The sequence below is a fragment of the Diadema antillarum genome, unplaced genomic scaffold (assembly GCF_040938485.1).
Source record: "Diadema antillarum isolate AM-2024a unplaced genomic scaffold, OU_Dant_1.0 seq00000578_RagTag, whole genome shotgun sequence".
NCBI classification, from domain to species: domain Eukaryota; kingdom Metazoa; phylum Echinodermata; class Echinoidea; order Diadematoida; family Diadematidae; genus Diadema; species Diadema antillarum.
The window spans coordinates 309677-330130 of NW_027271513.1; the positions used below are offsets into that span (position 1 = coordinate 309677).

Here is a 20454-nt window from a genome sequence, read left to right on the forward strand (position 1 = left end):
GATTTGCCCTGAAATTGTGAATAATGAAATTCAGCCCCTCTCTGTCAAGCCCTCTTTTTTCTTTTCCCCCGCCAAGTTTCGTTTCATAGGAGACAGTCTGCATCAGAATCGTGTATTGCAAATTTTAGCAGTAAATCAAGCTGACTTCTGTTACAATACCAATCAGCGTGTTCAATTTTTGGGGTACCTCTGCTCTTTATCTCTCTCTTTGTAGTCTCTGTCTCTCTTTCTTTCAGTATTTCAGACATCCTCTTCATTTGTGACTGTCACATGTAGTAGCAGTTATTTTTTCATTGTGTAGCTCTCCCGTTATGACTGCAGTGTGAAAAGAACATATTTCAGTATGGAGCCGCGTGGACAGATATGTAATATATAGAATGGCTCTGAATAGAATACCAGTACATTGTATAGTGTAGATTCCTGAAAGATAAAGAGACTTATACTATATTGCATGAGATCGAGAAGAGTTCAATATCATGCTCCTATGATGGACATTATTTTCCTGCATTCCATGAAATACTGTGTACACCAAATATCTCGCGAGGTTTTTATTTTGCGAATTTCGCGAGTCAGCTGCTATTCGCGAAATTAAAAGCATGCGAAAATATTGACTCTGATTCCGATATGAATGTGACGTGCGCGTACACATTTCTCCATTCATTACAGGACTCCACAATCGCGAATGTAACCACTCGCGAAATCGTCGGGAAGTCTCGATTCGCGAAAATTTAGACATGCGAAATATATGGCGTATACAGTAACATATTTCCATATCATTATTTATAGATTGAATGATTATTCCCTCTGCCAATGTTTGTCCATTTTTCGGGGGGGGGGGGGGGAGGTGGTCTGTCTAAATGTCTACTATCAGGGAGGTATAAGGTGAGCTTATTTCAAGGGGGGCGAGATGGTCTGTCTAAATGTCTACTATCAGAGAGGTATAAGGTGAGCTTATTGTACATCTCAGTAGCATGGGGATACCATGGAGGTTGGCCCAGCTTGGGTATATTCCAAAATCCCTGTACCGAAATATAATATACAGCTTTATCACTGATCTCTATATAAGTACACACACAGCTGAAGAATCTCAGCTGGAGTATTAAACCGTTACCGATGAGCAAACGCTTCAATGCACATATTCGTGGTTTTCGTATGTACCCCAGTGGGTAGCGAATGAAGATCGAGTCGGTTGGGCCACCCATATCTCTGCACGCTACTGGGTCTTTAATGTTCTTTTAGGGTGTGGTGTGTGTTTAGAACATTGTGCGATTTTCTGTACACAGCAAATGTGTGCTTGGTTTCAGAATATTGATCAGAATTAATCAGAAATTCATCAATACATCTGTTTATTGCTGATGCAAAAGATTGGCTAGGCTCCAATGTCATGTACATTGTAGGGTTCAGCTAAGATAAACATATAAAGAAAGTTCAAAGAGAGAAGAGTTGGAGAGGAGGAGGGATAGAAAGATGGAAAAATGGATGGATGGAGATGGAAAGAAATTCATCGATAGATGGACCAAGAGAGAGATAGATAGAAGGAGAGATGCGAAGATGAATTGAGGGGAAAAACTGGGTAAATAGCTGTCTGGAGTGTCATCAGAATTCTGCCATTAGCTTTTGAAGATGACTTTTAATGTGAGGTCCTTGTGTGGGTATGGACTTTATTCAAGTTCATCGTGAAGCGATTGTTGAGATGAAATGAAGTATCCATGCATGGGGGGCCCAGTCTCTTGACAGTTTAGGGGAACACTTTAAATGTATCTGAAAGTATAAATTTTGCTTTCGTTTTTGTTTTGTGTTCAGTGCTCAAAGTATGGAGTATTTTTGTCCATGGATATAATATGTGGAAGTTACGTCCAGTAGGGCTGTGAGAGCTTAGATTTCAATCTGATTTCAGACTTATGCCCTTCCCCAAACCCCCCTTTTCAGATTTTTTGCAGTTCAGATGTACTGAAATATCTATAGTTTCAAAGGCATGTCAGACTTTTTTGCCATAGCTTTCAGATTTTTCTCAGACTTTTTTTTTTTTTTTTTTTGCATGTACTCTCGCACCCCTGGTCCTGCAAGAAATGGCTATAAGACCTCAATGACAAAAAAAAAAAAAAAAAAATGTGTGTGAATCTTACAATAACCATACAATACATAACAGTACTCATCCCAACCCATCATTGCATAATTGATGCAAATTGTAATCATGTGGTACATTACTAGGAGAGCATTCAGACACACAAGTGAAGGAAATTTTATTCCATGTACCGTGTAGCAATGTAATGACAGCCTTGGGGCTATTTTAGCATACAAGTAAAAGCATTGACTTTCTCATGAAAATTATAAATCCCCTCTCCCCCCCCCCCCCCCATAATCCACATCTGTGTGAAAAGGAGGCATTATTAATAACGTGAATTGAAAAGCAAAGCAATATAATGTGGTGTGAATTTTTGCCTCAAATTGGAAGGAAATATGTCAGAAAAGGAAGGGAAACTGTAGTTTTTGGCTCAAAATATGAAATATGAGAGAATAAAGGGGGAAAAAAAACACAGGAGGAGTGTTTTTTAGATTGCCAGTATTGCTCCCTGTACGAGGGAACCATATCCTCCATTCAGTCATCCTACCCAAAAACAGATGCCAGGCGGTGGATGTGAAATCAATTAAAGACGAGGTGTTCTGTAATCTCATTCCTGTCAATGGATTGGGGAAGCTACTTGTGTACAGTGCGGCTGATTTCTCGTGCGTCTTTGCCGAGCTCAAGCCACCGCCGCCAATGTATGCAAGCATCGAGGGTTGGGTGATACGTGGAAAGCAGATTTCCACTTCTGACTCCACCATGCTTAAATACAATGGGTATACTAAGTACACAGTGCATGAGTATTGTTTCAAATCATTCGTATAATGGGAAATGTTATAATTGACACTGTGCAAATATTATGTGTTGTGGATGTCACAGTTGTGTGATTATGCATGGGAATGAAAAGAAAAGATATTGCTGCCTGTTTGTTGTTTCACAGTGTTTGTGATAAATAGCTGGATGTGGATTTGTTTGAGAAATGTCTAGTGTGCAGCAGAAGCTTGAATTAATGTCAAGAGTTCTTAAAGGGATTTTGGAGACATCCTTGTGCAGGGTTCATTTGAATAACATACATTGTGTGTGTTAATGCTTACCTTCATTGTATTTTATTCTACTTCTTTGAAATAAAATGAAATAAACTGATTAAGCTGAAATGGTAACAAGCAAGAGTCCAATGCCTTCTTTAGTGCTCTGTGTCGTATTGACACATTCCAAACTAGCTGGATGCACAGGAAATAAACAGCTCTTGATGAGGCAAATTATGAATGCATATTATAGCAAATTGCCCTCTTCATATGGAGGAAAGGATTCTTTTTCCCCTTTTTTTCCTCCCCTTCCACCTCATTTCCTAGCTAGCTGTGCTGTGGAATTCAAGCGCGGACAATATTTGCAACTTTGCGTGACGTGATGAGTGTTGATGACTTGGGCCATAAATCACCGAGCCGTGACCCCTTGGTATCGACAATGTATGCCTCGGTCACAGTTCGTACGCTCTCGGATTTAGAGCTGCACTGTCATTTCCATCTACCCGTTCCTCCATCCCCTACCAGGCTTCTTCCGACCCCCTCCCATCACCCCCACCACCAGCACCACTACCACCTCCACCATGATTCCCCCCCCCCCCACCTTAAACCACCATGACCGCTTCCTTGTGTATGTATACCGTGTGTATGAGGTATGACGTAGGGTTATGTTATATGAGTTAATGGGAAAAGTAACTCGTCAGCCGTGGGAGAAAGATTCGGCTAATGATTGCCAATCTTTGCCATGAATATGGTGGCCTTTATGCTCAAATGGCAGTGTGCAGGCATGAGTTCTTAGACCCTGTGTGTATCTTCCACTGGATATTCTTTCATAAGTGTATCATAGCAACCTTTTAAACATACTACACACATGCACACACACAAGAACACACAATCATGCACTGCCAAACGTAAACATACTTTTTTGCAGTCATATGAGTGTACATTTGTGCACATGTGTGAGTGTTGAGAAAATAATGTCTCACATATGAAGATGATTGAACAGAGTATGTTATGTTTGGTAGTGCATGATTGTGTGTACATGTGTGTATGTACAATATATGTGTGTGTTTACACGTGCATATTGTATGTCTGTCTGTCTGTGTGTATGCAAGCATTTACCCCAACAGATGTTACCACATGACAGTCCTGTTTACTGGACTTGAAATTCAAAGATGAGCCACAGCTGTGCCCACCTTCAATGGTTGTGATAGTATTGCACACAAAGTGTTTAAAGGTATAATTGAGTTTTGGTCACATGCACTGATGCACAGAACATCATTTGTGATAATGACTTCATTAGAGACCACAATGAAACTAACTCATTGATTTACTTGGTACTGAAGATTTAGATACCCAGTCCATATTACATTGTACATGTATGTCAATATCTCTGACAAGCTAGACTATCTAGGGTGGAATAGTTTTGGTAGAGATGGAGGATTCATATTTTAACTTTCTGCAAAATACCTAGAAACCACTTATGAAATATTAAAGAACATACAATCTTAATACCACTATCAATTCCAAGTTTATGTGATGAAAATCAATTTTGAAATGGCTTAGATTAAATACAAAAACAAAGTAATACAAATTGGTTGTAATAAAAGGTTGGTCCCACCTTTTATTAGGCCATTTTGTTTTGGGATATCTCAGCCATTTCAAAACCAATTTTCCTCAAATAAAAACCAATTTTCCTCAAACTTTGAATTCCTCTTAGAATTACATGTACCTGGTATCTAAAAAGAAAAAAAAAATCACCATCAAAAAATGTTTGAAACGTGAAGCCATTATCTCAACCAGAATTATACCATCCCTTTAAATATCAGAAATCTTTATAATATTATTGATTGTACCTGTACATGTATTTTGCATTATGCTATGAAGGTGTCAGGGAAACCTATAATTACAGTTTGTTAGCATACACCTATTGTGATATGAAGTGTGCATAATGTGTGAATGCTTTTCACATGCCTGTAATTTATTGGTGCATGCATCACATGAAACGAAATAGTGCTGGCGGTCAATATTGTTACGTAACTGTGATATTGGTATCAGAGTACAATCGTATGAGCTGTTGATTCAGTTTTTAGGACATTGTGAATATCATACATTTGTAGATGCATTGTATGAATGCTGGTCATTTGTGAGGGAAAGATCTTTTTTCCCCACACTGGGCTCTATGGAATGGAATCAAATACTTATATAATGGATGTTGTGTCTTGCCAGAAGTAGAGTTGTATAGGCACTGTAGCTTCAGATGTACATGTATGGTTTTGGTAAGTTACTCATTTTGTGCCTCTGTTTACCAACAGAAATTGGTCTCATTGTGAAAGGACTTTCAAAAATCTTCACTTTTGTAATGAAATAGGTCACATTAACATGACCTTGTATCATGATGAGGTAACTATTGCCCTTGCCTTGCGGAGGAACTAGGTCAAGTGCTCTTTCAGTATTGTGGGGAAATTGATTTGTGTAAAATTCCCTTATACATTTCAGGCATGAGATTTCTCCGCGGATCCGCGGATTTCCGCGGATTTTGAAATTCTGGTTAGAAAATACACAGTCGGGAAAATTTCCGTGATTTTCCTCTTTTTCTTTTTTTCTTTTTTTTTTGCAGCCACCATATCTCGCCGTGTGTGAATGGTGATGAGTGCATTTTGTCAGCGGGCAGCTGTGCGATGTTGCATGTTTCATGCGTGAAATGGATGTGAAACGTGCGTGTCGATCAACTTGTAGCTACTATACTAGTGTAGCTTGCAGTGTGGTGTGATATGATGCACACGTGAGGCTGTAACTGCGTATTACGTGTATCATTACTATCAAGGAGCTTCGGCATGCATGCTGCCGCAGCATTCAGCGCGATGCGTTGACCGAAAGATCGGTCTGTATCTGTCCGTCGGGCGGGGAATGTTCCGCGGAGACTGCGTCTGGCTTCACGGATCTCCTCCGTATACGGAGGACAGCGTTATGGCAAAATATAAAAGAGTCCTCCGGACAGACGGATCTTTCTGTCTACGCCATGCGTAGACCTCCGTAGGGATCCGTGATGCCAGTCGCAGTCTCCGCGGAACATTCCCCGACGGACAGATACAGACCGATCTTTCGGTCAACGCGATGCGCTGCTTTTGTATCCCGCTGATTACGTTGGCGTGACCTAACGTTACATTTGTCATCGTGATTTTGTGGACCGGTGAGAATATTTCTTTCTTCAACGAGAAAATGTTTATGGACTTAACCGGGTCTACAAATTTTTGTACCTCCTGTAAGGTATTATAGGCAGTCTAAGTTAGCTGTTGCATGGACGTAGAGACGGTCAACAGTGCTGAGCTGCATGTATGATTTATTTTCAGCTCTCTTACATACCATGGTACATGATTCTCTACTAGACTACATGGACCAAGTACAAGATCAGCAATACTTTGCCTGGTCTGCGCACTGTAAACTGTTAATGGACTGAGGTAAAGACAGCCAACAATGGCAATGCTAAGCTGTGATTTTTTTTTTGTACCCGTATGAACTGAATCCAGCAAGACGTCACCTGGGTGTACATTACTGTGATTTATTATGGCCTCACATTTGAGTAGGTCCTAGGTATTCAACAGTTAAGCATACTATTCCTTCCTTTAGATTTTGCAAGTGTCATTTATGAGTTCAATTATCACAATGTTTCTCTGTAAAATGTACCTCATAACAATAGTAAATTTCAGTTGTAAAATGCATTAAAATGAGTTTTTTCGTACCTTGAATTTCAAAAAGTCCTCACCGTGGGAGGGGGGAAACCCCCCTCCCACACCCTCCCCCCGCTCGGTCGCTACGCTCCCTCGCAAACTCTTCTCCTCTTTTTTCAACTTTTCTCTGTCTCATGCCTGACATTTTCTCTCAAGTATTCCACTTCTGTGACATCACAAATTGTTGCTAAGTCTCTGTCAAGAGAGGATAGCATATGGAATCAACCTTCCAAGAATTTGAGTGGAATTCAATGTCAACTTTTGAACAGATTGTCCTTACGCATTCACCGAGTGTTTCATTAAATCATGCAGCATCTGCCACATCCACGTTTGGAGAAACTTCCCCTTTAAAGTTTCCTCGTACCATTGTTAGTGTGTACCTCTGTGGAAGGATGCTCAGGGCGGTGTGTTTGATTGGTTGTCACCCATCTGCTCACCCAAGATTTCACTGTCATATTTCAATTACCCCTCAGCAAAATTCCTGATAATCTAATTCCTCGGGGTTATGGCAGGATGCAGGATGTACGTACAGTAGATATCTTGGCTAACAAAAAAGTCAGGAGGTCAATGTACTTTCATATGAATTGCCACAATAACATCTGTCACGGAGTTGGCATATCCCAAGTGACTGAAAATTGATAAACACAAAATTGTTTAATACTTAGGTATACATGTATATACGTAGGCCTGCCCTTAATTAGTTTTTACATTTTTTTTTTCCATTAAATGCTCCATTTGTGTGAATTTAGTAGAATTAGTGCTCTTCTGATCACCAAATGATGCCAGAAATGTTGTGTCACCACCTTGTGGAAGCAAAAATAGTGGTGTTTGCCTCTTGTTTGCAATGGCAAGCTGGAGGAGTGTGTGTATCATGTAGGTTTGACCGCAGTGTGTATAGGCTTTCATCACACATACAACACATGTATTCTGTTTTCTCAGTGATCACATGTTTACCACCTATTCCTAGTATTTAGTTCTAATATTCATATCTTTTTCCTCTAATTTTTGTCAGGAAAAGAAAAACTTTGTTCAACCTTGATTCCTATTTTTGTGATCACCTGCTTATAGCACTGTATTTGAGATGGATGAATATTTTTATTTTGCAATATTTCCTCCCATATATTCTAGTTTATTAAATTGTAGGGTTGGTGGGTACACTGTATGTGATCAGTTTGTCAATGAAGATACAAGGTGGTTATAAGCTTTGAATATTGCGTACGAGTTGACTTTTTCTTTAAATCCTATAGAATTCGGTGTGATGCTAGCCATTTTACAATCCAGAAAGATTGATACATCATGGCACAAGTCGCTTCTGGAAGTAAAATAATGATATTGAGCAGCATGGTACACACAAATGCATCCATGAATACTGTATCAGTGGAAAAAGTGCTGTAGTGACACTTATACCTCTAATGCTCATGATTTGAAAGATTATGTTTTCTCTATTAACTCAAGAGCTGTAAAAAAAAAAGTTAAAGGGACTCTTATACTTCAACTTGTCAAAATGAATCATTCTGATGTTACATTGCTTTTCATTCTGTTTTCTGTTGTTGTTTTTTCTTTTCACTCTGCAGAGCCGTGGGTAAGACATGCTTACTCATCAGCTACACCACCAACGCCTTCCCGGGAGAATACATTCCTACAGTGTGAGTAGAGCTTATCCTTAGTATTCCTCTGTCTTCCCATTGTACCATTCAATATTTGGCGATTCGTAAACATTTACTCTCGAGTCTTGTTGGGCAGCATACAAACCCCCGTGTATGTATAGTTGAAATCAAAAGTAAACAGATGATAAATCACAGCATTCACACGTATGTGTGCGGTGTTTGTATTTTCCGTACCAAACTGGGATAATAATCTGCGATGTTCTTCCTCTTTGCTTTTGCGTTGACGAGATGGGAAATATTTGGATCATAAACTGAGCGGAATAGCTGCAGTGGTTGCCATGTGATAGCGAGGAAAAAGAAAATGATCGGATGAATATGGAAGCCAGCATTCATTCCAACTCCCCCACAGAGGGAATGTTAAAGGGATGGTACAGTATTGGTGGAGATGAGAATTGGGCTTTTAACTTTTTGCGAGATACCAAGAAAACACTTATGATATAGTACAGAGCATACCATTTTAAGAGGAATTCAAAGTTTATAAGATGAAAATCGGGTTTGGAATGACTGAAACATCCAAAAAGAAAGTAAAACAAAGCGATCGTAATAAAGTGTGGGTCCCACACTTTATTAGAATCGCTCTCTTTTGGATATCTCAGCCATTTCAGAACCAATTTTCATCAAATAAATGTTGAATTCCTCATAGAATTACATGCTCTTTCATATTTCATAAGAGGTTTCTCATCATTTCACCAAAAAAATGTTAGAAACCCGAAATTAGGTCTCAACCAAAACTGTACGATCCCTTTAAAGAGCAATTCCACTCCATGTACAAGTTAACCCATTCTGTGCCAGGGACTTTAGACAGTGTTTACCATGTTACTTGGTTTCTGTGGTGATCGGCACTCAAATGCACACAGGGTTAACTGCTTTTAAAGAGTAAAAACAAACATAGGAGATGGAAGAAATTCTATCAAAACTGGATATGAGAATAGAAACATGTTTTTTTGTGAAACAGTAATAAAAGTGGAAACCACATACAATGTAGGCCTACTTCCGTCATTTGCGGCAAATTTTTGCTGTGTTGTAACGACCTAACAACAATGACTAGGAGAGGAAGTAATTGTAATTGCTAGATTTGTTGCCCCAAACACGGATTTTGTAGTAGTGGTTTTTATGACATCATCACCTCATGATTTGCATATATCCGAGTATACTGTGGTTGCGACCAATGCCATTGTTTTTGTGCAAACAAGCCACACTTTCATATTCAATAACATTCTAATGTCAGATCCAGTTTTGCTGAAATCCTTACCATAGTTTTTCTCTGACTTCACTCATTCAAAGCCAAACTTGAACAGGGAGAGGAATGGAACTTGGGTATCAAAAGCATCACTGTGAAAATGTGAGAAAGCTCATAAAGAATTATATCTTTGCATCATAAACCAACCATGAGTAGTTGTTATGATCAGACGGTGCAGAATGTTGAAGCTGCTTCAGATCGTACCATACTTTATGCAGGCTCTCTACAAAAAGCCTCAACTGGGAATTACCCATGTAGTGACATCAGTGTCCGCAGAAGACCAAGGTTAAGTTATGCATGCACACAGAAAATCTCACCACAAGAACATATTGCTAGTGGAAAACTGATTTGTTTGGATTTCATGAATGAAGAAGGGAAACAAACAACAACAAGGCATTACTCTGAATACCTTGAATTGAGTATGCCATGAGTCACATAGGCATACATCATCCGTGGTCCGTACACAGATATAGCTCCACATGGTTTTCTATTAAATGGATTGCAACAACCATCTGGTGATGGGGTGGGGGGGGGGGGAGAGGGGAGAGGGATCGAGGCGAACACATGTCGTTCAGAATGCCACTGAGCACATGATGTAGGACACGATGCTCGCTCCCCGCGTCCATTCATCTTGATCCGTTGCCGCCCGGTAAATTGCCCTCGTTGGTGGGATCACAAATCACATGCACAAGCATGTCCGGTATGTGACAGGAGCCGTCCATCTCCCGGCTATGATGGCCAAATTACGAGATAACAGCGGCCACACGAGTGACCAGTTTGTATCGTCGCAAGTGGCCTCATATTCATTGTAGCGCAGAAGCTCATAGCATAAGGCATCGAAAACACACAGATGTACACCTGGTACAAATCTAGTCATTTATTCCTTGCACATGGTCTACTTGTATGTATCCTGGCAGAAAACATTTGCTTGTGTGTTGGTATTAATAAATGTGCACATTCAATGAAAGCCTGATGATGATGATCATGATGAAACAGCATTTATATTGCACCATTTATCTGTAGAAACATTCAAAGGCACCCAGCTCCCACAATTTTTATTTTTATTATTATTATTTTTTTTTCTTTTTTTTTTTGGGGGGGGGGGGGTATTATGTCATTTATGTTAGTGTGAGTACCTTGAACGAGACAGAGCAGATCCGCCATCCATTGCGTGATACAAAATGTCAGACCTGATATTTGGTAGAGTCTTGTTTCAATTGGTTCAGAGCGGGCCAAATCATATCAATAATGCAGGGAGCACTGTAATAATCGCAAGTTTATTTATAGCAGTCGGCTCTTGATTATATTACATGGCAAATAAGTATGGTTACGAAATTGTGCCGTGTATACAGGTAAATATAAAAATGGAATAGCAAACGAGATATGCCATAAAGTGCGTGCCTTTTTCGTGCTACATTCGATGTTATGCAGGCCTGACTTACATTGTAGGTTTGGTCATGTCAAGATAGATCTCATGAGTGTTTCTTAAAGATTGTCAGTTGAGTTGTTGTTTGCAGTGGGGGCGTGGTACACTGCATATTTGTCGGTGGTTATTTCTATGGTTTCTGAGTGTACATTAACAGGCTGGACTACTGTGGCAGTAATGCATGTGTGCTTTAAACTTATTTTACATCTTTCTTTTCTTCTTTGATTTTTTATCTTTTTTAAGTTAGATGCCTTTAACGCTTAATACCCTTCATGTTATTACTACTTTTGCATTTAATTTTGTGTTTCATTTTTGTCATTTTGGTTTTTTTTCTAACTTTACAAATCTTTGTGTTCTTGAGATTTTTATGCTGATCTACTGTACAAAAGAATTGAGATCTTTTTGGCTGTCTGTGGGGATTTTAATGTATCTCCCAAATTATCATATGCTGCCTTGATTAGAGAAATGTTGATGCTAATTCAAGTACTTGTGATGTAATCAAGGTCCTAGAAGAAAGTAAAGTAAGTCTGTGTAGATTATTCTTCAGAATGCATACTGAAAACAGTGTATTCTTTGCTACAAGTTTTTTTTTTCTTAATGCTCAGTATAGAGTTTTATTTGAAGTGCTTGCTACTTGATAGTAATGATGATAAAATGCTGTAGAGGTTGAAGAATATTGAAGCTATTGACATTGTATTGTCACCATCTGTTGAATTAAGGACATTTTTCAATGGAGTGAACATGTTGACTCTAAACAGCATAATGTTTCCTGTCTTGATGTGGAGATGTGGGGGGGGGGGGGGGGGGGGGCAAAGAGAGGGAAAAAATGACATCCTCAGAGGCGGTCTAATGGAACATCCTCAGAGAATCTAGGATCAAATCGTATGGCTGCAGGAATCCCACTCAAGATGTTAAAGGGATGGTGTAGCTTTGGTTGAGATGGGTTTTTTTTTTTTTTGTTGTTAAGATGATGAGAAACCTCTTATGAAATATGATGGAGCATAATATTCTATTAAGAGGAATTCAAAGTTTATTTGATGAAGATTAGTTTTGATATGGATGAGATAGCAAAATAGTCCTAATAAAAGGTAGGACTCACCTTTATTAGGACCACTTGGTTTTTATACGTTATTGCTACAAATCTCAGCCATTTCAAAACCAATTTTCATCTAATAAACTTTGAATACGTCTTAGAATTGTATGCTGTTTCATATTTCATAAGTGGTTTCTAATTATCTCACAAAAATTTAAAATCTGAATTCCCATCTCAACCAAAAACTTTACTATCCCTTAAAAGGGTGAAATGTGTGAATGTATACTGGTAGAGCAATGTATACATGTACAGTATGAATGTTTCCTTTAAATGTATAGTGTGAAGCACAAGCCATTGTAGGATACAAACATTGTATAGATCACAAGTTACTGTACACTATAGCTGCAGTCTATGTATTCCAGTGCCTGAGAGATATTGATTTATTCATGTATTTATTTACCTGTGCAATAATTCATTTTGGCTATCATACAGTTAGCATTTCATTCTTTTATTCATTTAAAGTGGAAAAAGAAAATGTCTGATATTCCTTTGTGAAGAGTTTACATTGGTTTACATTCCACACTTAACAAAGGCAGAAGATGCAGCGTCTTATTTCTTTTCCCGCCCTTTGCAGATATTCAGAGACAAGCACACTTCCTGTCGAAGGGACAACCCCAAAAATTCATATTCACATTCATACATGTATGCATAAATGCACTGAGTCAATAGTATGTTGGCTTTGCTGCTATGCCGTACTTGAGCTCAAGTGACTCCCTCTTTTTCTCTGTTGAAAAAAAAAAATCAAACAAACTAACACAAATGAAGCAAAATAACTTGAATCTTTATAGAAGAAATAATGGAAATGTTTTTCTGCTGCAGGGTAGCCTTGAATTTTATACAAGGATGCTGTATGTATTTAGGAAAAGGCGCCTTTGAATGTTTCCAGAACAGATACAATGTATATGGCGCTATACAAATGCTGTGGATCATCATCATCATCAAATGCAGAAATACACTTGTTGATGCAAGTTTGAAGTAGATGTAAACTTGTAGCAGAACCAAGCAAATTCCATTAGCCGCACACACTAGAAGATAAAACAGCATATAGTTGCGTGTATACCATAAACAAAAACAAATCCTTCTCTATCCCCCCCCCCTCCAAAAAAAAAAAATAAGTAAAGACACAAACAAGCAACCCAAAGCCCCTCAAAATAAATTATTATGATGCATTGCATTGTGGGCTGTCGTAGGTGCCAATATATGAGGTACAGAAAATTGCAAAAGATAAAGGTCACATACATGCTCCAGTTGATTGATCCGGGGTACTGTAATAACCTTTGTCAGTTTTTTATCGTACTTAGTCTTCTCAGCATGTATGTTCATAAGATACAATTATGTGTGTCAATACTCTACGAAAAAGAATGGAATGTAGAAAGATGTTGCATTGTATAGTATTGACATGTGTTGTCATGTTCTACTGCCTTCCCCCCCCCCCCATCCCCGATTTGAAAAAAAAAATCCAAAATTGAAATGAAAATAATGAAAAAGAGTAAGTAAAAAGAAAAGGAACTGATCTTATAAGTGTTACTTCTATTCCACTCTTTACCCCACACGTGTAGCTTCGACAACTACTCGGCGAACGTGATGGTTGATGGGAAACCAGTGAACTTAGGATTGTGGGATACAGCGGGCCAAGAAGACTACGACAGGTTACGACCCTTATCATATCCACAAACTGTGAGTAGAGGTGGTGTATTTCTGTGACTAGTCTGTCACTGTAGGGTTCTGTCACTGAAACTCTACTATGGAACGGAGGTAACGCGCAGTGCCTTGAAGGTGGCGTTCGCCATTTTGAGACTCCCATACCAAGAAGCAAGTGCGCTGGCCCCACGCACTACTGTTTATGTGATGTAGACCAGAGTGTAGAAGTGGACGCAGAGAACTTTTGAGTTTGGGAGAATGCGAGGGAAGGATGGAAATCACTGTGGCGGGAATTAGAGTCTCAAAATGGCCCCGGTGGCTTCATACAAGCGCGACTGAACAGTGATGCACACTGAGCTCCAGTAGCCTATCAGCCACTTTCCGAGTGTACTGCACGCAGCGTCCCTTCCATAGTAGAGCTCAGTGAGTTCTGTTTTAAATCATTGAGAGAAGGAGAGAAATAATGCTATTATTAGCCAATCAGGGTTATCCATTTGGAGACTGGCATTATATCTTAGTGGTTTGCACTGAATTTAAAATTGTAAACAGCTATTCTGTGGGATTCTGGTCAAGGCAGAAGAAACAGGTGAAAGTGGAATCAAATGAGAGGTCTTTATAAAGGTGCAAGTCAGACAACATAAAATGTTGGCCATCCAGAGCAGAAATGGACTGACTGTGTCTTTTAAATAAGTGACAAACTCATTTTGTAAACCTATAAGAGAGCTAGATTCACTTTCATTGATTAGTCCTGTGAAATTTACAGAGGACTTGAAGATGCCACAGGCATTCACAATCATTTTAATAGAAAAGAACAAGTACCTTCCCATTGTTGAATGCACTGGTAGTATGAACTTCAGGTTATTAGTTGCTCTCTGGATACTCAGTCCATGGACACATCAGATAAAAACAAAGAAATTTTATGAAATAGGGCTCTTAATCTTAAGACTTCCATAAATTGATCTTCACAATTTGCGGTTGAGGTAATCATTAACATGAATTGTACGCACATCTCAAGCTTTGTCTGAGCACATGCAACATGCCACAAAGAGAGGCAGATGTTCAGCATCCACAATGCCAGGCAGACTGGGTAGAATTAATGTTCCATTCAGAACAAAGACCTGATGGAGAATGATAGGATTGTAATTGTGACTATGTATTGAAGCTCCATATTTTCCTTTCTATAAAATATCTGAGTTACAGGGGAACCTTGATTCAAGACTATCAGTACATGTGTGATAATATGGGATGCTGCTGTAAGTACAGGTATAGGGTCCAAGTAATGTCTTCCAGGATCATAGCAGCTACACTGTTAATGCCATGGGGGGGGGGGGGGGGGGGGGGGGACAAACCAGAAACAAACATGGCATCCAAGAATAAGGAATAAGTCCATTGTTAAATGAAAGCAAGAGATTATTAAGCAGAGGTGTGAAGATTGAGGTACGTATGATTTTCTCCAATTTGTCTCTATCTGTACAATGAAATTTGTGAGATCACAACTGCTGATCTACATTTTTAACAGACAGAGACAAATCGATGAAAACTCATACCTCAGGCCCATTGTTGTGAGGAAATATTGCAATATCAAAAAATCTTTCAGTTCACACTGCAGTGAAATATTGTGATGTCGTATGGAACTGAAAAAAAAAAGTGATTTTCTGCCACTAAACTGTGCATTAGCAGTTTACTGGGTAGTCTTTAAATTGTATTTTTTTATATCAGTGAGCATTTTCATTTATGAAAAAATTGTTCGGGTGAGCTTCAGGCAAGGTTATATATCACACTCTAGACTGCAATTTTTCTGGTGATCAGTGTTTTAGACATCTTTTGTGAGCAGATCATCACAATTTTTCACTGTCCGTGTGAATGGATGCTGGCATGGACTTTGCAGCTAATCTGCAATTACCCGTCCACCAATACAAATGTGTTACGCCCCGCAACCCCTCGTAAAATCCGCCATCAATCAATCCAGCTACACGTCTGGTGGATTATTTTTCCTCGTTCATGTTTCAATCTTTGCTTGGGTTTAATGACTGTGCAGTGTTGTGGCCCCTATCAATTACTGTTCATCTTGCAAAGTTCTGTTTTCCTGTTTACATGTACTAACTATATTTTTACAAAAGAGTTCTTTGATACAAAGTCACTGCAGATAATCAGTAATAAGGGCCCTGTCAGAGGTGAATTTAACCAAAAAAGAAAAAAAAGACATGAAGAAATGGTAAGAGAAGAATCCAGTTTTAAAATTAAAGGACAAGTTCACCTTGCTATATACATGTGGCTTGAGTGAATGCAGCAATATCAGTAGAACATATTAGTGAAGTTTTAGGAAAATTGGACAATACTTTCAAAAGTTGTGAATTTTTAAAGTTTCTATGCAGTGACTGCTGGATGAGAAGACTACTTCACTTTGTGATGTCACATGCATAGAATGATGTAAAGACAATTTAGAGAGAATTCCATAAAATTTCTTTTCTTGAAAAAAAGTTCACATTCCCTTGACTTGTTACTGATGTACTCAGTACTGTACAACCTGTATGTTCAGGGTAATATTTTCCCCCTGTCTTCTGAAAGAGGCAAGTCAAGTGCTCTTTCATGATGGGAGGAAAGTGAAAATATGTTGAATTTTCTTGATATTTTCTTCATATCGTTTTATGCATATGATATCACGAACTGTAGTAGTCTTCTTATCCACCGATGATGGTGCTGAAACTTCAAAAATTCATAACTTTGGAACAGATGTTCTGATTTTCCTGAAACTTTCACTGATATGTTCTGCTTATATTGCTACCTTCACTCAATCCACACGACTATTAAGGTGAACGTGTCCTTTAAGTGCAATTGTATCCTGGCTTTTCAGCTCATCAGAGGTGTGTGTCTTCATATCTTATCAACCGTGATTAGTGGCGAACATCATGTTTGCAACCGACTTTTGAAACCAGGGCTCCGTAATGCAAAACGCCAGCAATCAATTGCCATTTCCCAGTTCTAGATTCTGATCGGTCAGGTCGGAATGGATATTGATTGCTTTTTTTTCAGCTAGCAATCGATGTGTAAAAGTTTTGGATTACTGAACCCGGACAGCTCTGCATCCTAGATCATCCCACTTCTGCAACCACAGCTTGGAGTGAATTTGTCATTTATCATCCTCAATTCTTCTTGTCTCCCCTTTTTCTCACCCCCCCCCCCTCCCTATCCCACCACTCCTCCATCCCCCCTTCCCCCCTCCCGATCCACAAGCAGGATGTGTTCCTGATATGTTTCTCTGTGGTGAGCCCCGTCTCGTACGAAAACGTGAGAGCCAAGGTGAGTTCAATTCGAAAGTGGCAGGAGGAGGAAATTCCGCAAGTGGTATGGTCTGTGGCATTGTGTGCCACATCTGTGATTTCCAGTCACATTTTGTTACAACTGGCCAGAGTGCAAGTAGCAAAGAGTAAAATGTCTCTTCTGTTTTAATCACTTTTATCAGGAAATCACAGGATTGTTACAGTTTGTTGAGGCAAGAAGATAAATTGCACAAGACCATTTCATACAAAGCCTTGAAAAGATAAACAGGCGTAGCATGATTCAGTAAATGCTTTGGGCATCTCAGCAAAAACTCTAGAAAAGGGTTGATCACTCTTTCTACACATTGCTCTACAGACAGCCAACGCTACATTTTTTGGGGGTATTTTACCCCTCTAGGGGGGATTTTCCAGAGCTTGGGAGAGATCCAAGAGGGTTCGCAAATTTTCAGGCGAGATGCAAACGACCTTTTTTACACCTCCAGTGCTGGCATGGGTAATGGGCGATTTGGGTGATTGACGGGCGTGGACTGGTTCGAGACGAATTCATGCATGATTTAATGTCTGTCTGGCACATTACGAGATTGCCCACGTCACCGCATGCAAAATGGTTTTGGCGGCTCGCTTTGTGGCTCCCTTTTTATGAATAACATCACACCGAGAAGGAACGTTAAGGGGGGGGGGGGATGTTGTATTCAGTCTGTGAGGATTTTCATTTTCTCTATGCAAATTTTCATTGTTGAGCTTGTCACTGAGATAGCCCCGATGCTTACGCATGTTCAGCGCTTTCTTGGGTTAGGGTGAAATTTGGCTGTGTGGTGTATATCTTACTTTGTACAGTGTATGATTATTGGTGTGAGAAAGCATCCAAATGCAAGAAAATATGACGACTTCCCAAAGTGCATTCAAGGTGTATATGTGGTGAATCTCAAGCTTCAAAAACTGAAGTCAAGCCTTGTGAGAATACTCAAACAAAACAAGCAGTATTCATTGTTACTTAATGATTTTTTTTTTAAAGTCTGTCATTACTGGATGAAGCCCGTTCCATTGCTTTTCAAGTGATATAGGAAATCTGCAGTGTTGTGCAGTACCACATGCTGAGAGTATGAGATATATTTTAAGTTCCATTGCAAACTGAGCTAACTGCATTCTTGTTAAGTTGGGATATTTGTGATTAAAGCTGCTTAAAAAAAAAGAAGAAAATAATGAGAAATTATGGGATATCTTAAATCATAACTTCAAGAATATTTCCTGTTGTGTTACAAGTGAGGTATCACTAGAAAGGTTTTAGTTTGCTCTATCTGATAATGGACTTACTTCAAAAAAAAAAAAAATTTATAAATGGCATTTAGCCAGTTTTGTGATGAAACTCTACATTTCTATGCACCAATACATCAGACCAAGGTTTGACTCGAGTTAGGCATCACTTTTAAGTAGGACTTAGATTTCCGTTTTACAGAGATTGAGTTACACCCAAAAGTCATGTGCAACTTTACACCAGGTTAGGAACTGCACTTGACTTAACAAAGTCACATACCTTATATTAGTTGCTGGTAAGCAATGTTATCATACAGAATGGATGCCAATATAGCGTGATTGTTGAGAGAGTTCTTGCCAAGAAAAGAGAGCAAATTTTACAATGACCTCAACGGTCAATTACCATTAGGGTACAAGTGTGCATCTTTCTGGCTTTTATTGAGTGATTTGATGGGTGTGTTTTTGTTGGGTGTTCCTATTCTAAGTATTGTGTGTCACAGTGTGTTTGCATGTTTATGATGCTGATAAGAATTTGATGGAATTCAATTTCAACTCGGTATCAGAGGGTTAGGAGTATAAAAAAGACTCACCTTTTAACTTGGTAATTCCATTGTAAGCAATGCCTATTACAAATGGTATAGCCCATGTATATTGGGATGTTCTTTCATATTCACAGGTGGTTTGAGGTTGTTGCTACTGTAATGCGATATTAAGATTGGTTATTGATGGTGGATGCTCATTTGTGGAGATGTTCTAACTATTGATAGCGTATATCACTGCAGTATATTTCATAGTAGTTGCTTGCTGTGAATTTAAAATCAATATCTTCTCTCCTTGTATTTGCTAAAGATGAATAAATTATAATCAATGCTGAAAAATGCAAATGTAATGATGATAATGGTGAAGATTAAAGAACAAGGCTATGAGAGCTTGTGATCAATAATAATCCACCAAATTCAGGGAAGAAAAGAAAAGGAAAAAGAAAACATGCAAATGTGGAAAATTTCATGTACATTATGTAAATTGATTGTTTGCATGTGACCACACATATTGCTATTTTTGACAAGTAAAAACACCCTCTGAACACCAACACAGAGACCACATTGAAAGACCACATGGACAGACTACACTGAGTCATTTAAGTTGTACTTGAGTGGATATTGACTTGGGTGTTTTGTCATAAGTGCATATTATTTTGAAACGCGCCCAGATCTTGTTAGTGTTATAATCGTAGGGTTTCCATGAAGGCAAGCACAAATATTTGTGTTGGAAAAGGTAGTTCCCAATACTTCAACAAATTGTCATGCACGGCTTGTCAACTTTTACCTACATGTATAGTGAAGTAATTATTTTTGTTGGTTTTTGTTGTTTGATTTACTAATATGTGGTCAATTAAATTTGTTTGTGTGGTCTTGCAAACATTGTGCATAAGATTGAATATTTTGTTTGTATTACTGAGTATATTTCACAATTATTAAACTGTTATAGGCATATCAGGGCAAACACCCCCGAGGGCAAACACACACCCCACCCCCACCCCCAGCTAAATACTGGTTAGTGATAAGGTTAGAGTAAAGATTAGGATTAGAGTTAGAGTTTGGGGGTTAGGGTTAGGATTAGGTTCAGGATTAGGATTAGGGTTAGGGTCAGGGAAAGGGTCTGGGGTAATTGCCCCGAGACCCATTATAGGTCTTCAGCACAGTACAGATGGCTTCCATAGCCATGGGCTGAAATGAGAAGGTGGAAAATCCAATAGCATCAAGGGAATCAGCTTCGGGGCTCAGCCTCAAAAAGAATATTACGATCTCAGAGCACACAGACTATTTAGTGTCAAATTCTGGTAAGGTCTCGTTTCTTCATATTCTTCTCACAGTGGGCACCAGAGGTCAGACATCACTGCCCCAACACACCCATCATCCTGGTTGGCACCAAGCTGGACCTCAGGGATGACCCGGACACGGTCAACAAGCTGAAGGACCGGAACCAGTATCCCATCAGATACCAACAGGTCAGCTGGAAGGGAGAGGGGGAGCC

General features: G+C 39.1%; 1 protein-coding gene across 1 annotated transcript in view; it reads left to right on the forward strand.

The window, feature by feature from the left end:
- LOC139735440 (ras-related C3 botulinum toxin substrate 1-like) overlaps positions 1-20454 on the forward strand; it is a 37155-nt gene that overhangs the window by 14936 nt on the left and 1765 nt on the right. The window contains exons 2-5 of the mRNA XM_071646193.1: positions 8393-8464; positions 13804-13921; positions 17123-17185; positions 20294-20428. Of these exons, the coding sequence (XP_071502294.1) occupies positions 8393-8464; positions 13804-13921; positions 17123-17185; positions 20294-20428 (388 nt within the window). The remainder of the gene's footprint in view (positions 1-8392; positions 8465-13803; positions 13922-17122; positions 17186-20293; positions 20429-20454) is intronic.